This window comes from Embiotoca jacksoni, unplaced genomic scaffold (genome assembly GCF_022577435.1).
Source record: "Embiotoca jacksoni isolate LCO1_2020_lvr unplaced genomic scaffold, fEmbJac1.0.p SCAF_12, whole genome shotgun sequence".
Lineage (NCBI taxonomy): Eukaryota > Metazoa > Chordata > Actinopteri > Embiotocidae > Embiotoca > Embiotoca jacksoni.
Genome location: NW_027185252.1, coordinates 18,443,299 through 18,465,941, shown reverse-complemented (window position 1 = coordinate 18,465,941; position 22,643 = coordinate 18,443,299). Strand labels below are relative to the sequence as shown.

Sequence of the window (22,643 nt, the reverse complement as noted above, 5' to 3'; positions counted from 1 at the left end):
GAGAGAAACCGATAGTTTGATGTTTGCCTGAATTTGTATTCACAACTTGGGAAAATTCACGATACAAACTCAGTATGTTTTCATTCGTGTTCCCTCCTGAGGGCATGTACAGTTTATGCTTATTGGATCAGTTCAAATTCAAATGAAATTTAAATTTAAAAAAAAATTTTAAAAAATGATTGTACTTATTTGGGCAAAACTGTATCAAAAACAAGATTTTAAATTAGAGTTTGATTTAGTTTTCCGTTGTTATTGCGCCACCTGCATTCGTGTTCCACGGGGAGGTGATTGAGCCTTTTGGCAAAATCCGATGCATTTACATCATATTGATGACAGTTAATGTGCGTTGTTGCTGGTAAACAATCAAAGTAAAGTAACTTGATTGGTACGAGGTCTGTCGATCAGTTAAAATCACTTCAGGTTCACCAAACAAACAGGCAGTCAACTCGCTGACAAGTGTTGGCTGTGGTTTGAACGGCCCCTCTTTGAATCTGAATGTTAATTTCTCTGTGACTTAAAAGACATATTAATGTATGCATGCCATTAAATAGACTTCTTTGTGTGATGTAACTCAAACACAACACTCGGTGTGTGGCAGCTAATGACTCGACATGAACTAAAGAAAAAAAAACATGCTGTGGGAATCTGTGCTGATGTTAGCAAGCTAGGCTAAATACCTTCCACTTTCCAAGCGTGGATATTTCAAGCAGGCTCATCCTTGTCCTCGTTTGCGTCGGTGGCCCTGCAGCCCAAAGAGCATTTACCTCACAGATTAAGATAAAAAACTGTTTCCACACATGTTTGAAAAATAGAACAAAAATGCATAAAGAGTCTACTTTATATTTCCTCACACAGACGGTGGGAAGAATTTCAATTTATGTCCACTTCAGAAATTCTACTCTGCGTCCAAAAGCTGGTACAACAAAGTCAAATGTGAAAGCACGTCTCTATGTTCCTGTCTCACTGCTTCTGTCTCACTGCGTCTGTCTTATTGTTAGTGTCACTGCTTCAGTCTCACTGCTTCTGTCTCTGTGTTCCTGTCTCTGTGTTCCTGTCTCAGTGTTACTGTCTCACTGCTTCTGTCTTATTGTTCCTGTCTCACTGCTTCTGTCTCAGTGTTCCTGTCTCACTGCTTCTGTCTCTGTGTTCCTGTCTCAGCAATACAGCAAGTGAGACCAAACAGGAGCAGGATTCTGTCTTGGAAACACGTCACACACCTTTACAACACAAACCCACATTTCACGATGCAAAGCTTTGATCCGATAGGTGAGGGCCTCTCAGTGTTTAGAAGTTACTCAGGGGCATTTCATCTTCAGGAAGGGGTTGGACTCAGCAGATTTCTAGTCGTAGCTTGTTTTGAAAAAGCCCCTGAATGACCTGAACATTTATTTTCCAGGTATGACCTCAGTCCTGAGCTGTTAGCTTATTGGTGAATGAATGACTGTGAATGAATGTATGATTTCTGAATTCTTAGGGTTTAAATTCCTCGAGCTCTTTTAACTTTTGAGGCCTTTAATGTTGTAAATTGAAGTTTTTATGATTTTTGCATTTTTTTTAAACATTACATTCATGATGTGGTGTTTTTTTTCTTTTCAATTGTTCCTCATATAAATAAAGGAACTCCTCATTGCAAATAAGTGAACAAACATAGGCATGTTGCAAATGTGGTACACCAGTGCTGTGTGATGAGTAGCTGTTTTTTTGTGTATTTATTGGCTGTTATTAGTTGCCTTTGTGCACATATTCAGTATGCAATCTAACTGAATCAGTCACCACTTTTTTTTTCTACTACAGCTTCCATTTTTTTCTGCGTAACAGCGGTTGGGAGTTGCTGGTAAAACTATATAAACCGAGTCAATAAATGACACCTCAAACACTGAATAGGAAAAACACACAATCTTATTTGCCATTCCCGGGAAGCTCTGGTTCATTGGTTGTGGCATAACATATTCCAGACTCACCCTAAACACACACACACACACACACACACACACACACACACACACACACACACATCAGCCTGTCGTCATTCAAGAAGGAATAGTGTTTGTCAAATGTTTAGATATTGTTGCAAAGACATAAAAAGTTATACTTCTAATCAGATAATTCATTGATTCATTACTCAACCTATTGAGATATTACATTTTGGAGTAATAATTTGCAAACTGCATCGCTGTACCTGTATTTTCTTGCAGTGCAGTGAAATGATTGCAGTCATGGATTGCTGCATGCTTGAGAAATAGATTTTCTCCCATAAACTGAATACATACCAAACAGATTAAATGTGATGCAGGACTAATAACCAAAAAGCGAATACTGATCTTTATGATTAGGTTTCCTGGTAACTGCCAAACAACCACGTTCCATTAAATCTACTGAGAGCTGGAACACGATGTGACTTCCCTCATGACTTGTAAGGGCACAAACCAAATGATGTTCTGAATACTGAAGGATTTTTAATCATTTTCCGTCTACATGTTCCTGATCACAGTCATCCCAGTCCAAGATTTAGATTTTACTACACATCTACACTCGGTGTCAAAGTCGACGTTTGAATTCTTTTCACTTTTGTGGAAGGAACTATTAACAAAACAGTAATTCCACAGCCAGTGTTACTATTTTGTTTTCATTTTTAAAAGGATGATGTTACATATATATTGTACATATGTGTAAAAACAACTTCTCCGGGTTGGTATTTCCCATGGCAGCAGTTCACTAAACATCTGACAGCGGATGTTGCTCAGCCAGTTTCTGGCCAAAAGCGCTGTATAATCCAGTAATGCTTCAATAAGTCCTTATACTGTAAGAATGGTTATATAACTGTTAGGGATTTACGATCGATGCAATATATGAGCTGTTGGGTTGGAATGGGAGGGATGCTCTGCCTGTGATTGTTTGTGGGAGAGTTAAGATTAGGTGTAGGGTTAAGGGCATTTGACTGTCAGTGAAACAAACCAATCACAGCAGTGTAGAGTTTAGAGCAGGGGTCCCTCTGGCAGATCCATTCTAGTGCTAAACCTTGCTGATATTAGCATCTTAACTCCCTCTGGATGATCCACTTTGCTCATGTTATTTCTACACTTTGAATTATGGCATGGAGTAATGTAGAGAGTGATGAAATCAGAAATGCTCAGGAGGTTTCCTCCTGGTAAAAGAGAGTTTTTCCTTCCCACCTTGGCTCTCGTGGCAATTCTTGAATGGTTTCCTGTCTATAATATTGTAAAGTTCTGTTATCAGTACCTTTCTATGTTAAGCGCCCTGAAATTACCCATTTTGTGATTTGGCACAATACAAATAAATTTAATTATTTTGAATAAACAAATCTGAATGGCTTCAGGCCTCATCTACCACCTTGTCTCTGAGGCTGATCTTTGAAATTGGTTCCTGATTTCCAGTTTTAGCAGTTTTTAATGTTCGTTGTCAGGCCAGTTAGTTGAGATATATTAAAAGGTTTTAAATCATGCTGAAAAAATGTCCCCTTGTTGGAGGCGGCACAGTGAGTTCCCTAAGTTTAAAAAAAAACGTCAGATAAACATCTGTTCAGCTCTGCAAGGCCGCGAGCTCACCTGGCCTTTCCCTTCCTCGTAATTATTACTGTCACCGGCAGGCCAAAACATGTTGTCTACCAGGTGATCCAAGCCTGCATGTTCTGTTTATAACTGACGTTATTGGATAAAGCGTGTGTGTGTGTGTGTGTGTGTGTGTGTGTGTGTGTGTGTGTGTGTGTGTGTGTGTGTGGGTAAAAGCATGTCCTGATTACGGCTGTTGAAGAATTCTGTTTGCATTGCGTAGTCGGCCTGTGTGCTTTAGAGGAAGGTATGGCATCCCGTGTGTGTGTGTGTGTGTGTGTGTGTGTGTGTGTGTGTGTGTGTGTGTGTGTGTGTGTGTAGGGGAAAAATGGGAAGGACAAGCATGCAGAGAGAGGGAGGTGTGCCCCTGTGTGAACCAGGCGGGCCTGTAGCTTCATGCCATCTCTGTGCTGCCGCTGCCGGCTGACGTCATGGAAAGAAGCATCCGACTCTGAACTCTGCGTGGCTGGGAACAACCAGCGGTGACGGCGAGAGTTGAACTACAATCAGCGCCTCTGCGCTCCCTCATCGCGACCCCCCTCTGCACACACAATACACTCACTGTGGCTTCTGAGCCATCGGTTCACCTCTGAAAACCATATTTTTTTCATTGAAAAAAGTGGAAGTGATAAATAAAAGCACATTGTATTTTTAACTCAGTGGAGCGACATGACTTGGCAAGAATCTAAAGGCTGTTTCACACAGGAAAACGTTGGTCTCGTACCTTATGAAGTGAATCAGCACTGTTGCTTCGATCACATAGGACCGTCTTGTTGTCAACTGAAAAAGACTGGAAACTAGTGTTGTTAATTCACTTATATTAATATCAATTAATCTGTGTTTAAAGTGGACAATCACCAAGCAACATGATCCCAATGCGCTTTACATTTACACGGAGTACATAGTCCAGAACGTACAGCAAGCAAATAAAGTAAGAAATAAGAAGACAACATCAGTGTCAACATAAAGAACACAACGCGGGATCAAGTTATGAAATCAGAATACCGTGTAAAACGCGTGCGTCGCTGCTCCAAGACGACTTCATGCATGCACTCAGTCAACTATTGCCGATTAACAAGCTTGCGAGGAAAGATCATTTTTTTCACATGTCACAACTCATCACAACATATTTCCCCTTCAACATCCTGGAAAATACACAATAAAAGCTGTTGAACTGGCTGTTTTAGCGCTGCGACTACTGAGAGGCCATTGTGCTGCTAAAAGTAGCTTGTTGGGACCTGCTTGCCTTCTCTCGGTCTACATATCTCTGTTATATTGGAAGGTCTCGACCTCTCTGGGCCCTGAGATGACTGTTAAATGGTGGTTTGTAAATGGAGTTGAATTGAATCTTGGTATATGTCTTCGGTCGGTCATAGATGTTGTCTTATCAGTGCTTTCAGTGAGAAGCCCAGCAGAGCAAGTCTGCAGCCTGAGGGAATTCCTTCCAGGAAATACAATGTTTTTTTTTTGGCACACCTTGTTTAAAGTTTAAAGAGTGCTCAAGTATTCTCCTTGTTCGATTTGCTTCTCATGTTTGTGATGTTAGAATGTGACTCAATTTGCAATGGTTTTTTTTCCCGTAACACGTTTTTTTTTTTTTTTATACCGAACATGTCTGGAGCACTTTAGATGAACTCTGCAGTACTTTAGATGAACTCTGCAGTTAGTTCAGTGTGTTTGTCCAGCTGACAATAAATGTAAAATGCCTGAGAAATGTAGGTCTCTTATCTAAGAGAGAAGGAAGATTGTGATCTGAACCATTTGCAAGAATCTCCCTCTGAACACGGTTTTAAAGAAACATTGACACCTGGAAGCCAGTCTTACTTGCTTGCATGCGCACAAGTTTGTGCCGTCAGTCATTCACATTTTTCTTCAAGTGTAACTCACGTCACCACCGGAGACGGCAAATTACAGGAAGGAGCATAAAAAACATAAAGGGATTGTTGTTTTTTCTGTCACTGCAAACAATATTTCAGTTGTTGGGATCCCAACTTAGCAGAACTGTGTTTAAAGGAACGAGCTGCGTGTGAACTCCTGAGACCTCGATTTAGCTCTCGGCTGAATTTTATTGGATCCAATAAAAGTAAGCAAAACCTCACTACTGTTACATGAGAGCTGTGACACACACAGTGACTACGGCCTTTTCAAAGACTTGGCTTCTCATCTTCTTACTTATCCAGTCCAATCAATTCATTGTGTGAGGATCTCCCAGTCAAACCCATAAGCAAAGCCGGGTCATTTGCCTGCCCTACATTTGTGCAGTATACTGAGGTAAATGGGATTCCGCCTTCCCTGCTGCGGTAGTATAAACACTGCTTTGCATTGCATCGCACTGAATTGAATAATCCCCCAGCCCATTTGCGTTGGAAAGTTCCCTGGACCATCACAGGCCAGTGACTGAGTCATGTCCCCACATCCATTCTTGTGATCTGTAACGAGAGACGCAGAGCGTTGAAGGTCATCAGATAGTTCATTGATTAGGTATTCAATTTAAAGACCAATATGTTATTATAACACGGCTCCTGAACCCCCAGAAGAAACCCCAGGTCTTCCTGACACACTGCGTTGGACGAACTGGTCTTTTGATTTAATCTCTAGATAGAAAATAACTGGATTAAGTTCAGATTACATCCTGAAGTCGGATATTTCTAATTTAAAGATGTTTGGAGTCAGAGTTGGACAGTAAAGCAAGCAGTCCTTGTTGTATGTCAGACCGTGAACTCCTCTCAACCTTCTGAATATTTCCCACCTCCAAACAGGAACCATGAAATTGGACTCAGGCTCTTCTGATTAGTTTTAATCAAAGGCCCTCTTTGTCAGTAATTACATCTGGTGCATAGTGCAGCTTTCGACCCAGACCCGTATCACGCCAAAGCATGTAGTACAAGCGTCAGTCCACTAGAGGGCATCGTGTCAGGGTCACATTTTCCTTTGCCTCAGTGTGAAAAGTACACGCATGTAAGACCAGGGTTAAAGAAGTAGGTCACGCCACTAAGGTCACTTGAAGAGGTAGAAAAGTGATAAAGTCAGAGTAGGGAAGGAGGTCCGGGGTGGGTGGGCAGTTTAAACTCAGGACTTTCACACAGGACACACAGGGTTTGAGTCTGTGAGAAAGTGGCATTGATATCTTTTTTTCCAACCCAACAGAGTAGTTTCATCCTAAACCCAACCTTGTGTTTCTGTTGGCCAAACAGGAGGCCTCTTACTTTTCATCCCTTGGCGAGACAGAGGGGGACGTCAGTATCCTGCAGTGGATCGACAGGTGTATTAGACACTTTGACTGACGATGGAATTAACACGTTAAGCACCGGTTTATATTGTTGGGCATAAGTGAGAAGTAAAAGTTGTGGGAACTCAAAAATATGAATTAAAATCCAATATAAAATATTTGTAGACGGGGGTCGTAGCTGCAGAGGATTTTCCTGCCACTGTCTGAATTTTGCTGCAGGCTGTCTTTGATCGTCCATGTTTCCACCCAGTTGTTAGTGGACATGTCTCGGTGTCATCAGCTTGGATTGACGACCTGGACTTCCATCTCAGACAGCCCAAAATCAGATCCTTTACTCTTCAGCCGAATCTTCAACTCTTTTCATTACATTCATTTCAACTGTCACTCAGCGGTTACACTCAGGTTTACACTTCTTTCATTGCTTCCACTGCAACTGGATTCTCTACTTCTCCGAGGAAGAACTTTGTTTTATTGGTAACATGGCTGCTACTTCAGCGACAACTCCACCTGTTTCACTGTTTCAACCATTTCAAATGTTTCAACTGCAAACGCTTTCAGGTCATTTCATGAAGTTATTCTTGTTATTTTGTTTTACATGTCTTACAATACGCGTGTCACATGATCATTTCTCTATAAACCTCTACCGCAGTCAGAGGAGGAGTGTAGATGTATGTTGGGTTGTGAAGGCTCTGCACCTTTATAGCGCTTTATCACCTCAGCGGCCTCAAAGCGTTTTGCAGTTTGTCTCCCATTCACCCGCTCACGCACACGGTAAGCTCCATGGTGAGAACCGTGCTGCAATGCAAAGTGCTCGCCTGCCATCAGGAGCAACTTAGGGCTGAGTTTCTTGCCCAAAGACACTTTGCATGTGGGCAGGAAGAAGCTTATAATCAGTGGGCGGCCCGCTACACCATCTGAACCACAGCCGCCGTGTGAATGTGGAACGTAATGACTTTGACAGGACTTCACTTTTAGCGCAGCGCTTCCGTCTCTTGTACACTTTGACAAATATGTAATTTAGAAGGGAACCTCCCTGGAATTTAAATGCTGTCAGGAATCAGGTCACGGAGCGAAGACGAGAGGACACACCTCCATATCAAACACATCAGCGGCTCCCGTCCTCGTAGGTTGTAAAATGCTCCCATACGGCCGTGCTCTTGTTAGTGATGTCGGCGCGGCCAGACGGGACGGGCTGTCCACGCCACTGCCAGAGCAGCTGTCACCCTCCGAGGGTTGTTCGCCGAGGCCTCTTTTCTTGTTACGCATCATAAATTCATTTTTTCTTTTTTTTATAGCCGCAGTATTTGGCGTGTCAACATGTCGATCACTGCTCGACTCGAATGTCAGCAGAGTTCCCTGTTATCAGTGGATGTTTAATTGGATGCTGGTGGGACGTTTGCCTCTTTGCCAGAGTAAAGTAAGGTCGCTGGTTAATGCTGTTTGGTTCGGGGCTTACAGCGCTGGTGATCCGGCTAATGAAATTACCTCCTGGATTCTGTGTGTTTGCCAACTTAGACCTGAATTTACAGCCTGGAAAGATAAACAGAATTCAGTTAATGGACACAAGCATGTGCACGCCAGCCTACACACACACACGCACACACACACACACACACACACACACACACACACACACACCGCACGCGCACGCACCCACACAACCCGTCACACTGGAGCCTGACATTAGTTTCATGCTCCTTGAGAGTGTGACCTTTTCCGCCGCGAGTTGATAGGTGCACTAATCTTTCCAAGTTTGAGCCGCCGTAGGTCGTCGCTCCCGGGTCGTCGAGCTAAGTGACAAGCCATAGGTTGATGGAAAATCCATAGCGTTACTGCCATACATTACTTTTATTTGATTGGAGCTGTAGTGAGCATAATGCACCGCTGAGGTGGGGCGCTGGTGAAGTAGTGGCAGGGCTCCCCCCCCCCCCACTGACATGGATGTACGACCCCTGCCTGCCATCCATAGGCTCGACCCCGTGAGTGCTTGTGAGTGCTGTAAATCACTCTGCCGTATCGATTCTCCATTCGAAGTCAGCCACTCCGAGCACCTCTGACAGGGTGCTCACAAACACCTCACTGTGTGTAAGAGGGGACGTTCAAGGGAAGCAACAGAAGGTCATGTGACTCGGGGGGGCTACGGAAGGTGGATGTTACCACTTTATATATTATATATATATATTATATATTAATATTATATATAATATTATATATTACAGATATATAATATATATCTCTCTCTCGCTCTCTCTCTCTCTATATATATATATGTTTAATATATATAGAGCAAATTAACAGCTGAATATATATATATATATGAAGACCAATTTGTGTTAAAGCTCACTGGCATCTTCTCGTATTTGCTTGAGCTGTGCCGTGTGGGGTGTCAGCACTAATGGTGACGTGTGAGCATCTGTCACACCCCGCTGTACACACACACACACACACACACACACACACACGCCACACGCACACACACACACGCACACACACCACACACACACACACACACACACACACACACACACAGCTGCGGGCACATGCCCGGTTGTGGATGAAGAGGGTCCGACGTTATGCTTGTGGAACAAGCTCCCTAAGTGCCTTCTGCCTACATTAGCGAGCCACTTTGTCTCGTGTAAATATAGTAACGTGTCACAGAGTCAACTCAGAGAGAATTGTGGAGGCCCAGGTGCCAAACTCATATAGGTTATTTCTTTTTTTCTTGGCTGAATAATTCAGTTGGTTTTCTTTTATTAGGACTAGATAGTCGCACTGCAGCGTTCCCTCCTTCTAACCTGTGTCTTCTTCTCTCCTTCATTACAGACAGTACAGTCACATAAGCCTCACTTCTTGGCAGTGCACTGTCAAGAGGTGGGAGGGAAAAACTACGAGGCCTCCATGTCACACGTGGATAGTTTTGTGAAGTAAGTATTCAGCTGTTGATTTGCTCTAATTGTTTTGACCATAGTGTTAATAGAAAAGCGGTTGCTCTGATGAGGGAACACTCATTTAATGGGTTTATTTATGGATGAAAGGAGTCTTCTGTTTGAAAGTGAGCGGAGTACTCCCCCCACTGGTCGCATCACAGTTGTACGTCAATACAGTGAAAAAAATAAATATGCCTTATAGTGCAGATGTTTGTATATGGTGTGTACAGTATATTAACTTTGTTGGATTAGTCTTGTTGGACTTGATTGACACCACCGGTGTTTGTTCTGTCCACCAGAGAGCTGTTGTCCAGTGATGTCATGAAGGAGTACAGCAGAGCCCGCGTCTACCTCGATGAGAACTACAAATCCCAGGAGCATTTCACAGTAAGTGTAGTTTCATTTTCACATTCTTTGTGGATGAACGCACAAAACTCTTTGAATTTAGAAGCTTAGTTTTAAGCTTACGCGTGTTGAGTTCCGGATGAATAACTGATTCGACAGTGATTCGATTTGATCCCGTTTGAGTTTTCAAGTTGTTGATTTGATTCATGGTTGACTCATTAGTATTATTTCTTGAAACAGAAATCAGAATTATGTATTAGTAATTATTGTATTATTATTATGGATTACATGCATATAATCAGACACTAAAAGTAACATGAAACTGACTAAACACTGAAGACCTCAGACTAGCTGATATCAAGTGGTTTCGTCAGTCTGAAAGTATTCTACATGAAACAAACTTCAAATTACAAGTGAAGAAATTTAGTAATTTCTTTCAATTTAAAATTTAGTTTTATTATCTTGACGCTTGTTGACCGCACAACGCTCTCATTTCTGGTGAAACCAGTAGTAAGAGTACCAGTTTCATAAATCATTTGCACTTTTGCAGTTTTGATGGACACCCGTTTCACCGGATTTGAAATCTGTCACTTCCAAGGAAATACGTCAGACGTCATTTTGTGATTACGGCTCTTAAATTAGGACACTTTTGTGGTATTTTAGTCTGTGGCTCTAAATGAAATGTACTTCTTATTTTCTGTGGATTGAACATAGAATTCAGAACTATCAAGGTGCATGCGTGTCAGGTGTAAAGGTCACAGTACGGGAGAGTCTGTGAAAAACATCAGCCGCTGTCAGATGGTTTGTAATGAGTGTGAATCATCGGGTGACACAGATGACAAATGTGACACCATTTTAAACTGAACTTACTCGCCACTGTTTGTTGATGCAAATAATAGTAAAGATCTTTAATGGGGTATTGACATTGTGCTGTGCAAAGACATTATTGTATGAAGCACACTTAAAACAGAAAACCTCTGTAGTGCTGTCCGCAGCGTTCAATCTGTATGCAGTGGAAGCAGATGGCCACAAGGTGGCAGTAGATCTTTGGAAATGAGTTTGTGTTGTCAGAGCTGAGGTTAAAACTGGTGAACTGTTTTGGGACTGTTTTCATTATTGATGATCAGGATTCATTAGCAAATCATGGATTCCTAAACATAGGATTATAATTTCTTTTATTTAACAAAAGTAAATTCAAATAGACAAATAGTGAGGAGGACATTTGTCTAGTTTTGTAAACGATTCTTAAAGTGTGATGACAGAGAATCAAGTGGAAGATGCACCAATAAAAAAAACCCTGAAAAATAGAATAGACATCTAAGAATATTATCTGGACTATTATCTATGATATTAGAACTCCTGGTGAACTCCCCTTTCATTTCACGTCCTGTTGCTGAACAGCTGTTTTCTATACAGCCTCTTGGTGGCGTCAAAAGCTCAAACCTGAACACTGGCAGCCGAGGATCAGAGTCCTGTTCTCTCGATCCATGCTGTGGATTACAGGGAAACATGGTTTTAAATGTAGTTTTATGTCCGCTACTCAATAAACAGAGCACAGGTACATCAGATAATCATCTGCACATTCCCAGGAGGTTATGAGGAAGGACTGCAGGATGACACATACGGACTGCAGTTTGTCTGTGAGCACTGACTTGTGTCTGTCTCGGTTCTCCTCCTTGTTTTTTCGGCGTTATCAGCACGCTACACTGCACTTCCACAAACGCTCATAAATCACAGCGGGCCGCTCAGTCACATTTGCTCTTTTCAAAAAAATATTACAAACATTGGCCTTTTGAAAATATAATTATGTGCTGTTTCATATAAGCGCGGCTAATATCCCGGCATTACGAGCTGTTTATTTAATGGAGTTTGTCTATAGATTAACCTTTTTCATTTTGTTGTATTTTCATTTCCATCAAACAGAGATGGCAGTTTGCGCTCGTCTCTGTGAATCAGTCAGAAAGAGAAACATCTGATGTGCTTTCTATGATGTTGATATTGAAATCCTGGCAACAGTAAATATGAATAGACTCTCCAGTCTTTCTCACATAGGGCTTGCCATTTAGCTTTGATGACATCACCCATATTTGTTTTCTCAATCTTCGATTTTCTTCTCCCCCCTGTGCTCCGGGGATAATTGTTTGTTGTCTGCTCCGCCTGTCAATTTTCAGATAATGGAAGTGGGGACACTTTCTTTTCTGCTTCCATAGATTCCCACTTTGTTTGAGTGTGTGTTGTTGTGTTTTTGTATCTATGTGATAAGTGTATGTTTTGGATGAGGTGCGTAGTCTCACAGCAGGTGGATGGTAAAGGCCGCTGAGATTGTTGACATGCCTGCGCAGTGTGAGAGCGTGTTTGAACTGCATTTCTGTGTCTTCTGAAGACGGCCGTGTATTTGATAAATACGCGAAGCTCTGTTGCGAGACGGTCGATTTATCTTCGCACAAAAGTCGATATATCGCAAACTTCATAATCAGTCTAATGCTCGTGTCCAAAATTCACATGATAGAAGACGTCATGTTAGCGTTCCATCTGTTAGTAGAACAAAATAAGCAATCTGAATATATACTTTTTGGTTTGGGGCATTTTAACAAGTGTCTTTTTAAAAAATATATATTTTCTGACACTGTGGAGAAAATGGTTCATCAGTTAATTAAGTAAATCATCAGCAGATGATTTAGTAATGCAATTGATTAAAATATTTAAAGAAATGTTAAAATCTAAAAATGTCTATTTAACTGGTGGACTTTGGTGTCTTTAAATTTGCATTATTTAAAATACTGTAAGCATACATCTCATCCCATTCAAGCTTTTTAAAGTTTAAAATTAGTCTCAAAATTGACCTAAAAAAAACCCCTCTCTTACTATTATTTTTAAAATAAAAAATCTTTTATAAAACCAGCTAAAATCCAAACTCCTGATTTTCAACCACGAATGTGGCGTCTTGAGGAAGCTGTGACCTTGTTTGCATCTTAATTTCTCAAACCGTAATCTTGCTGCCAAAATGCTACGTGTAACACCTCGATGTCAGATGTGAACAATGAGAAGTCGTGTGGAGCCGGAGCTCCTCCTCTCCTCCCAGAGGAAGGCGGCAGTGACGGAGGAAGAGCTTGACTGACACGTTCCTCCCTCACGGCTGAGCGCCGGCCTGGTGTTTTACAGCCCTGTTAAGGTATACAGCAGGTAAAATGTCAATTAGGAAGGCCCGCCCTGATAACTCAACTCCCAATCCACTTGTTCTTGGCCATTAATATTTATCGTGGGCCTGGCCCTGGAGCTGCAGCCCGTGTCATCTGGAGTGATGTGCGCTAATGTTACTGCTTCCTGACGCACACTTGGACTCCGCCGTCATGTGCGGCTTAGCAGAAACCGCCCCGGCAAATCCGCATGCACAAACACAGACCTCTACCACTGTCACACTGGCTAATCAAGCCGTCCACATCCACAGACAGTGACACACAGCGGCTCACGGCGCCTTCCTCAGCCCTCAGTTGTTCCAGGGCATTTTAATGGGAAATTAAAGGCATCTCTCATGTCTGTGGTCTGCAGGACAGGAAAGGAGAGCAGCGACGGAGGATAAATCAGCCTCTGTGGCTTGACAGGACACCGTCTGCTTTTACCCTGTGGTTGTGTGTATGTGTATTCATGCACGTGTGTGTGTGCGTACTTGGCAACTGTTTTCACCTTTGGATGCAGTGTTGAAGTGTTAAAAGTAGTTAGTCCTCGATTCAAGAACGCTGTACTGGGAGCTGTAACTGTGATACTCAGCAGTCCAGTGTATTACATTTCATTACATTTCATTTAGCTGACGCTTTTATCCAAAGCGACTTACAATAAGTGCATTTCAACCATGAGGGTACGAAACCCAGAACAACAAGAATCAAGAAAATACAATTTCTTCAAGAAAGCCAAACTACAAAGTGCTAGAAGTAAGTGCCATTTTAAGCACTACTAAAGTTCTACTGTTCAAGGTTAGTATTAGTTTAATGTAAAATAAGTCGCATCGTAAAACCATAAAGTCTGTGTCTTTTCACAAGTAAATTCACAGTCAGCTCTTCCGAGAAGGACAAGATGATATACTGTGAAAGTCTTTGGTCAAACACCCCCCGTTATTCATATGGAATCAGATTTGATATAAATTGAATATTAAGTGCTTTGCTGGAGAAATAAACAGCGACAGCAACAAAATAAAAGGAAAACAGTGAAAACGCTGAGAACTATATAATGCAAATGATAGGACACTCTTTATTGTGAACTGGGAGCATTTCTTCTCTCTTTCTGCCATTTAAGTACAATTCACTTAAAGTTTCATGATATAACTGATATTTTAAACGATACATTTATAACTCCTTCGGGTGCTTGTTGTAGTTTGTGGTTGGTATGCATCATATTTCCATGTAGAATGGGACAAATGTTTAGCATGACAGAAATAAAAACAAAGCAACATGAACACCGAATGCAGTCGCACCACATTTGCAGTAAAGCTGTCAGGCAGTCGCTCCGAGACGAAAAGACAAATGTAGAAGTGCATTATAATAAAACGGAACAGAAAAAAAACAGAACAGACCCAAGTCTACCACCAAGTCAACTCCTCTTTAAAAAAAAAAAAGAGTTGATTAAAGGATTCATTGCATGAGCTAAATGCCCAGTTTTCTTTGCCTTTTCTTGCCGAGGTTGCGTCCTGATTCCAGGTCAGTAAACCGGCCCTCACTCCGCTCCAGAGGTGAACGTTTAATTCTTCAGCGGGCAGCGTGCTGTAATGCAATCATCGGTACCCGCCGTGCTCGGCCAGGAATTTATGAACACTTAGTGTCCCTCTGGGCTGACGGGGCCTCGGTGTGAGTGTGTTTACGGTTTTACCCCGAAATGCACTTGCATTACCCCCCCCCCCCCCCCCACCACACACACACACACACACACACACACACACACACACACACACACACACACACACACACCACCCCTTTATTATTAAACAGCATCCTTTATCACCCTCTGCTCTGCCGTTTTATGATGGAACAAAAGGCGGTTGCATATAGAAATTATACACTTCTGTTGGGTTTTACACACATAGAGGTTAACTAGCAGCAGCATCCCTCCTCCTCCTCCTCCTCCTCCTCCCCCTCCGCCTAGCAGCCCCGTGTTTAAAAAGACCGCAGCAGGCACATAAGCAGCTTAAAATATTGCAAACTAAATCTAAGAGAGCTCTTATTTCAATATGGTGAGAAGTACGCCACCGACTCAGGCCACTTGAATGGAGTAGATGTCAGCTGGGTAATATCGCCAGGCCATAACTCTCCGGGGCCATCAGTCATGCTCTCAGGGCAGACATAAGTGCACACACACACACACACACACACACACACACACACACACACACACACACACACACACACACACACACACACACACACAGAGTGACGAATCCAGATAAACACATACGCTAGCATGAACGAAGAAAAAAAAAAAAAAAAAAAAAACACACACACATACTCTCTGGACATGTGTTGAGCGACAATCAATGAATCTGCCATCAGGGGTGAGTTATGAGGCGGCGAGAGTGGGCATTCCCACTGTGAAAATATTTAGACTGGAAATGTAGATATAATTAATGAATTGTGTAAAGAGCTGGAGAAATTGATGCATTTATAACAAGGAGTCAAATCTGGACATCTGAGCCTTTTGCCCTCCCTGGATGATCACTGCATGGGCTGCTGTCACGCGTGCAAACGCACACACGGTTCTTCTCATAAACAGTACTCTGATAAAGTGTCCACCTGTGTGTGTGCGCGCGTGTGCGTGTGTGTGCGCGCGTGTGCGTGTCTGTGCGCGTGTGTGTGTGTGTGTGTGTGTGTGTGTGTGTGTGTGTGTGTGTGTGTGTGTGTGTGTGTGTGTGGACGGGACGTAGCCGAGGAGAGTAAATCAGCTGCGTTAGAGGAGGTGTTGTTGTCCCGCGGTGGAGGGTGGGATGTCACGGTGCGTCTCCGGCCTCGGATAATGATGTGATTCCAGCATGAGGCGGGCCGGGTGTACCTCGCCACCGTCCATTATGATGTGTGTGCCCCCCTCCCCCTCCCCCAGCACCACCCCCCAATCCCACTCCAGCCACCGAGGGGGCAGAGTGAAGGTGAGCCTGTCATATCGATCTTTTTAGTACTAAAATATGAGCCACTTTACTCTGCTCCCCGGCGCAGTGATGTGAAAAATAATAACTCGGACCCAAATTAAAAATATTGATCGCTTGGAAGGTGTTGAGAGCAAATAAACACCCTCTGAAGGATTTTTATCCACACACACACACACACACACACACACACACGCGCACACACACGCACACACACACACCTCCCGCCTTTGCCCTCCTCCCTCCTCCATCTTGTCCCGGCCTGCCAAGAGAAAAAGGGGCCAGGTCAGGGATGGTGGCTAGCTGAACTGTAAAAAAAACAAAAAAAACACCATCTTGTTTCTCAGTCGTCTCCATAATGCACCGGACTCTTTATTGTTCCTGGACACAAATCAACAAGCAACCATCTTTTCAGTTACTCTCCAACGCTGATTGATTGGGTTTTGACTCCATAATTTGGCATTAGCTCGGCTCTATTCAGGTACCGCACCCCCCCCCCCCCCCAACACACACACACACACACACACACACACACACACACACACACACACACACACACACCCAAGCCATAATTTTTTTGCACATCCAAGCTTTGACTCTTCTTTTTTTATTCCTTCCCGCCGTAACAGATGAGCTGACACGGGGCCATCAAACGGGTGGGAAAACAATTGCCACAAGGTTAATTTTATTGCCTGCTCCATGCATTTGTGAGCAGGCGGGAGGTGTCCTCTGCCCGGGGTCCTGATGAATGGCCGCGCCGCGCGGGGCGGGAATGAAAATGAGAGGCGAGAGGCCAGGCGCGAGGCGGGAGCCGGAGTCCCGCCGCTCCCACCTGAAATTGAAATTTTTTCTGACATGCTCAAAATTGGTATTCTGATATATAAGAGAGGCGATGTTCCATTTAGTCTGATGATGAAAGCCGTCGTGTGTCCCAGTCAATTGCATTTTACGACACCCACTTTACCGCGCACACCCCGGGAAGGTTAATATCCGCGCACCCTAAGTGGCGGATGTCAGATCGTCCAGAGTCTGTAGGAAAAATAAACTACTTAGTGTGTCTAAATGCTGTCGTAATACTTGGCCGACCCGGTCGCGGCTCTATTGATTGTCCACAAGGACGTTTGTTCTGTTTTTGGGGACCAAGTCGGGATGAATAGATATTTGATGGAGCGTGGAGAGCGGGGCCGCACCGGTATCTGCATCTCAGTGCCGCGTCGGTGGGGATGAGAGCCGGAGCGCTGGGAGGCATCACATGCTGCCTGTTGACATCAGTGAGAGGGAGCGGGGCCGGAGCTGGCGATATCTCCTCTTCCCCACTTGAGCCGGGTCCTCGCGCTGAAAGCTCACTTCTGTCTGCTGGCTTCAGGCCCTCACACTGTTTGTGTGTGAGAGTGTGTGTGTGTGTGTGTGTGTGTGTGTGTGTGTCCGTGCGAAACACACATGTCTTGCGCAGCCTTGCTAATATAGGGCTATCTCTCTGCAGCACTTTGCCCGCACATATCGATTCTTCCTCCGCTGTAGCTGCTTCATTTGCATAGCCCAGTTGACCCGGGCAGTCAGTGGCCATTATATTCCCATTAGCTAATCTCTCAGCTTTGATTTCCATAATCCTCTGTCTATTGAGAGCCCTCACAGCCCCTCTCAGAGGAGCAAAAAGACCCCCACCCATCCTACGCGCTTCACTCCTTCAAAAAAAATCTGCACAGTAACATGCACCTTACACCCAAGAGTGCATATGTATGTTTAACATAATCACTGCAACGATGCTCTATTATTCTGTATTATTGAGCTGTATTGATATTTATTGACAGTGACAGAAGTGTTCAGATCTACTTAGATGAAAGTAGCAATACCTGAGTGAAAGAAATAGCCCTGCACGGAGAGTGGTGTTACATTATTTTATATTGTATATTTTGGTTAATATCAATGACGGTTTCATGGAAACTGTTTTAGTATTGTGGCTGGTCAATGTGGAGCTAATCTAAAATGCTCTGCACACCATAGGGTGGTTTAAGCTATGGTTTAATTGGTGTTGTAGCCTGTTTTATGAGATCATCATATGTTTTATATAAAATCTGAGTCTGCCAAGTAAACAAGTGACTGTTAAATGTCCAATATTTCTGTCAGAAATGTAGTGCAGTAGATGCAGTGATCCTTTCCACCTCTGTTTATCAACACGGAAGATTATTTGTATTTGTTAATTCATAGTTGCAGTTGCCTCATAGACATTTTTTGTATTTTGTATTTTTTTTAAATTGTTGACACAGCTGGACCCGCTGTGTTGAAGGTGAGTGTTGGAGTGTCAGGTTTGAATGGTAAAAGGAGTCAGCAGACTGAATGTGACTTTTAGCTTGTTTTCCTCTTGTTTTATAATCTTCACACTGCAGCTCAGTAAGGAAACGCTGTCCAGAGAAAGAGAAAGAGGGAATGTCCAACGCTGTATACTGTCAAGGTGTGTAATACACCTGTCAGTCCACTACAGGATACCGTATCACTGTCAACATTTTCATCGCCAAGACATTTGAAGTTTAGTGAACAAAAAACACCTGGTTAAGTTTAGGAAAATATTTCTTTAAAGATGTTTAGCAGTTAAAAATGGAAGTCTTGGAAGAAGTAGGAGATTCAGTTGAAGTGGAAGCAATTACTAAAGTGTAAACTTGAGTATAAAAATGACATTTGAAATAAATGTGATAAAAGGAGTTGAAGGTTCGGCTGAAGAGCGAAGGATACTCAGGTTTTTTTGGCCGTCTGAGATAAGAGGTCAAGAGAGAAACGTGGTGAAATCTGAGGTTGTCAATCCACAATAGATAGATAGATAGATAGATAGATAGATAGATAGATAGATAGATAGATACTATATTAATCCCTCAAGGGAATTTTTGAATAGTCCTACATCACACTGTGAGACACGTCCACTAACAGCTGGTTCAAAACTCTAATTTAGACTCATGTCCAGTATGGGCAGGAGACATGAAAACCAGGACCATAACTCTCTCAATGCACTAATGAGTATTTTATTAACATAAATAAGGACAAAGTGTGAACCTATCTGTTCAAACGTTTTCTCGAACAGATATAATACATCAGATGAGCGATTATTAAACTATAGTCTCATCTGTGATTGTACTGAACGCTGCTCTCTATGTGGGACGCACTGTTGCGTCATGGCTCTTAAATCAGGCCTGTTAGATCATCCAACTTCTTAATTATTACCTAACAGTTACCCGACTTTTGAGAGCAGCAACATCCAGATACATAACGTGTGCTGCACCTTTCAACAGGCTGTGTGTTTGGAGACTGAAAACCCACTAATGCAATCACTAAGGCTTGCCAATAGGTTGCAGTGGGGCTGATCAGCTATCTACAGCTTACACACTCACCTCCCACATATCCATCCCAGGAGCCTCCACTCATCCCCTCCTGGAAGAAGCATCCCGTTTGCCGGGCCAAATTGACCTTAATCACCCTCAGTGGAGTTCTCCTGGAGCGATCGCTGAGATTGATCAAAGAGGACCCACCACCTACCGCCCACACTCCACCCCTGACACACTCTCCCCTCCCCCCCGCCCCCCCCACCTCTTCTCCCACACCCCCGCTCTCCAAACGAGCTGATAATTAATAAGGGCTGGCTCTGCAAACACCAGTCAACAGACAGCATGATGGATCGGACAGCTTGGATGCAAACCGATTCGTTGCCAAGCTTTTCTCCGGCCCCTCTGAAAGGCCCCTGGACGTCCGCTGCTCTGCGTGATCAGCGATGCATAGTAGCACCCACCCTGCTAATTAAATACCCGCAGGTTGGCCTTGTTTTTCAGTGGGGATGCTTTCTATCTGTTCACTATTGGCATGTATTTAATAATTCATGGAGCTGCGTCACTGAGGACAGGGCCTCGGGGTGTGTGCTGTACTCCTGCAGACTTTGTGACAAAGTCAGCTAAGATTTCAAGAGGTTTAATAAAGTTCATAATTCATTTCACTCCACGTTTCACTTCATTCAGGGAAAAATTAACTTGAAACTTTCAGTATTTGCCTCGCGATGGTTGATTGTGCTTCTGAAGCTACACCTCCATCCTAAATGCCGATCATGTCGGATAAAGACGGCGCACATTAATAATGATTAGCACTCGGACAGTTCTTATCATTCATCTGAAGCGATCACACCACTGTGGGACATTTGCTGCGGAGCTGCCAAATAACTGCAGCTTCGGGCGATTTCCTCTAACTGTCACCGAGGTGGTGCAACAACAGCGACAGAATCTTTCTGACTTTGAGGCGGCTGTTTGCTGTTTTTGGCTGAAGGATGACTGGTTCATGCCCCCTGTGCTTTAATGGCTTCCTTTTAATTCCTCTTGTTTCGTCAACACGTGACTTGTTAGCCGCTAATCGCGAGATAAGGGCATTTTCAGTGGAGGGAAATGCCACTCGTCGCTTCATTAGAGTGTCTTCATAGGTTGGAACTGGTCGTCGGCAGTGATGCTTTGTGGGTTTCCTTCTCATTTGGAAGAGGTGCATGAGGAAAACCAGGATGCAGAAGGTGGAAAGTGCAGCCCTGATTCCTAATGATGTTAGGTCCCGCCTGGGTCGCGGTAGGAAGTGCGGTGGTCGGGGCCCGTTGTGGCCCCTTACCGCTCTGATTGGGTGTAATTGGCGAATCTGGTCTTGAGAGGAGCGGAGGGTCGGCAGCTACGGGCTGTGAGCCTGTCATAATAACAACCAACAATGTGATCATTTCATTTCCTTTTCACTTACACATCACCTCACTTCACATGAGACGGGATATACACACACACACACACGTGCACGCAAACACGCAGGGACAAGGTTAACGTTGGGTCCCATTTATTTCACTCCAACAATGACTCTAAATAGCCTTTCAAAAGCAGAGTGAGGAGGGAGACAAAAATAATCGAATCACACAATTACTGCTGGGCTTCATTCTATAGTTAAGTGCATTTTTATTGTGTAACGTTTCTTTTTTTCCCCTGCACCCTCTCCCACCCCCTCCCACCCGCTCTATTTTTCCTGCCTCCCCCGGCAAAGCGTTCTCTCCCTGCCACTTCTCATCTAATATGGCCATAATTGGGTTTGCTTGTACAAATCAGATTTTAGCAATTGGGTTATCCTCCTCTGAAATTGGAGAGGTCTCTGGGCCGGCATGGGTGGAGAGTTAATCTGCTTTTGTTAAGCCCTCCTTTTGGTGGCCGCGGCGGCAACGCTGGGCCGCGCCAGTTTAAGCGTTTTACCTGTCACTGTGGACACGGCTCATAATTTAGCCCTCTCTTCCCAAAAAAACTCCCCCACACACACATATATACCCACGCACACTCTCTCTCTCTCTCTCACACACACACACACACACACACACACACACACACACACACACACACACACACACACACACACACACACACACACACACATCCTTCCACCCTCTGCTTCTCCTCAGGCAAATAATGACATTTGAATCGAGCATTAACAGGCTTAATTACTTTAAAATTGTCATTTTAATTTACACTGATATAGTATCGATCACACAAGCAGAGATTAAGGCCCTCAGTGGAGCGGTTGATGTGGAATTAAACAGGGCCGGGTCCTCCTGGGGCCCGCCTGGCCTGTCCTGCCACAGCCAGAAGAGGAATGACATCCTCCCCCTAATGAACTGGCAGCATGCGCAGACATGAATTTCAGGCCCCGCTGGAGAAGGAGGGAAATAATGGGGTTTGGGGAGCCATGGCGGGTTATTCATTCACTGCCATGCACCAATTCTCCTGTGATTCATCCCCAGGCCCCCCCAGACCCCCACTGCCTGTTTGCCTGCCACATTCAGCCCGCCTGACCTTTCTCCTGCCTAAGTGTATATATATATCCCCTCCCTCCTCTGGGATCACCTTGCCCCCCACACCAGGTATCATGTACAGAAGAAGGGAGGAGCACGGGGGTGGTGGGGGGGCGAGGCACCTGCAGCGAGCCCCCCAGCGTCTAATCCAAACATCCCCCACAGCGGTGGAAGTACCGCTCCGTGATTCTCCCTCTCATCCCGGCTGCGTCTGAAGGAGACGACACTTTCCTGGGGAATTGATCTCCTCGCTCGAGCCCAGTGTCACGCACAGCTGGTTAATATCAGGGGGGGGAAATCGTTACATTAAATCCAAGCAATTTCTCCTCAGTTTGAAGAAAGCCGGCGGCTCCTCCGGTGTAAGCACTGCGTTGTCTGGTAATTAAAGCAGTAGGAACAACCTCTTGACACCTGTCTCCGATGAACACACTCAAACAATCACATACCACACGAGAGCTTTTAATGACTGGCTCTTAGGGTGAGGGGCCCGGTCCGAAGAAAGAGAAAGAAATAGTATTTTGATGCGTTAGCTGTGCCTGAAATGAAATATTTCCACTGAAAGTTTGTGGACATTTCTTTTGATCTCTTAATTCCTGCTTTCTACATGGTGTTT

The 22,643-nt window shown here is 43.8% G+C and overlaps 1 protein-coding gene across 2 annotated transcripts in view; it reads left to right on the top strand.

Moving 5' to 3' along the window:
• The window catches only part of LOC138195640 (inositol polyphosphate-5-phosphatase A), a 141,070-nt gene that overhangs the window by 38,652 nt on the left and 79,775 nt on the right, over positions 1-22,643 (top strand). For both annotated transcript variants that reach the window (XM_069145258.1, XM_069145257.1), the window contains exons 3-4: positions 9,622-9,722; positions 10,025-10,112. In XM_069145258.1, the coding sequence (XP_069001359.1) occupies positions 9,622-9,722; positions 10,025-10,112 (189 nt within the window). The remainder of the gene's footprint in view (positions 1-9,621; positions 9,723-10,024; positions 10,113-22,643) is intronic.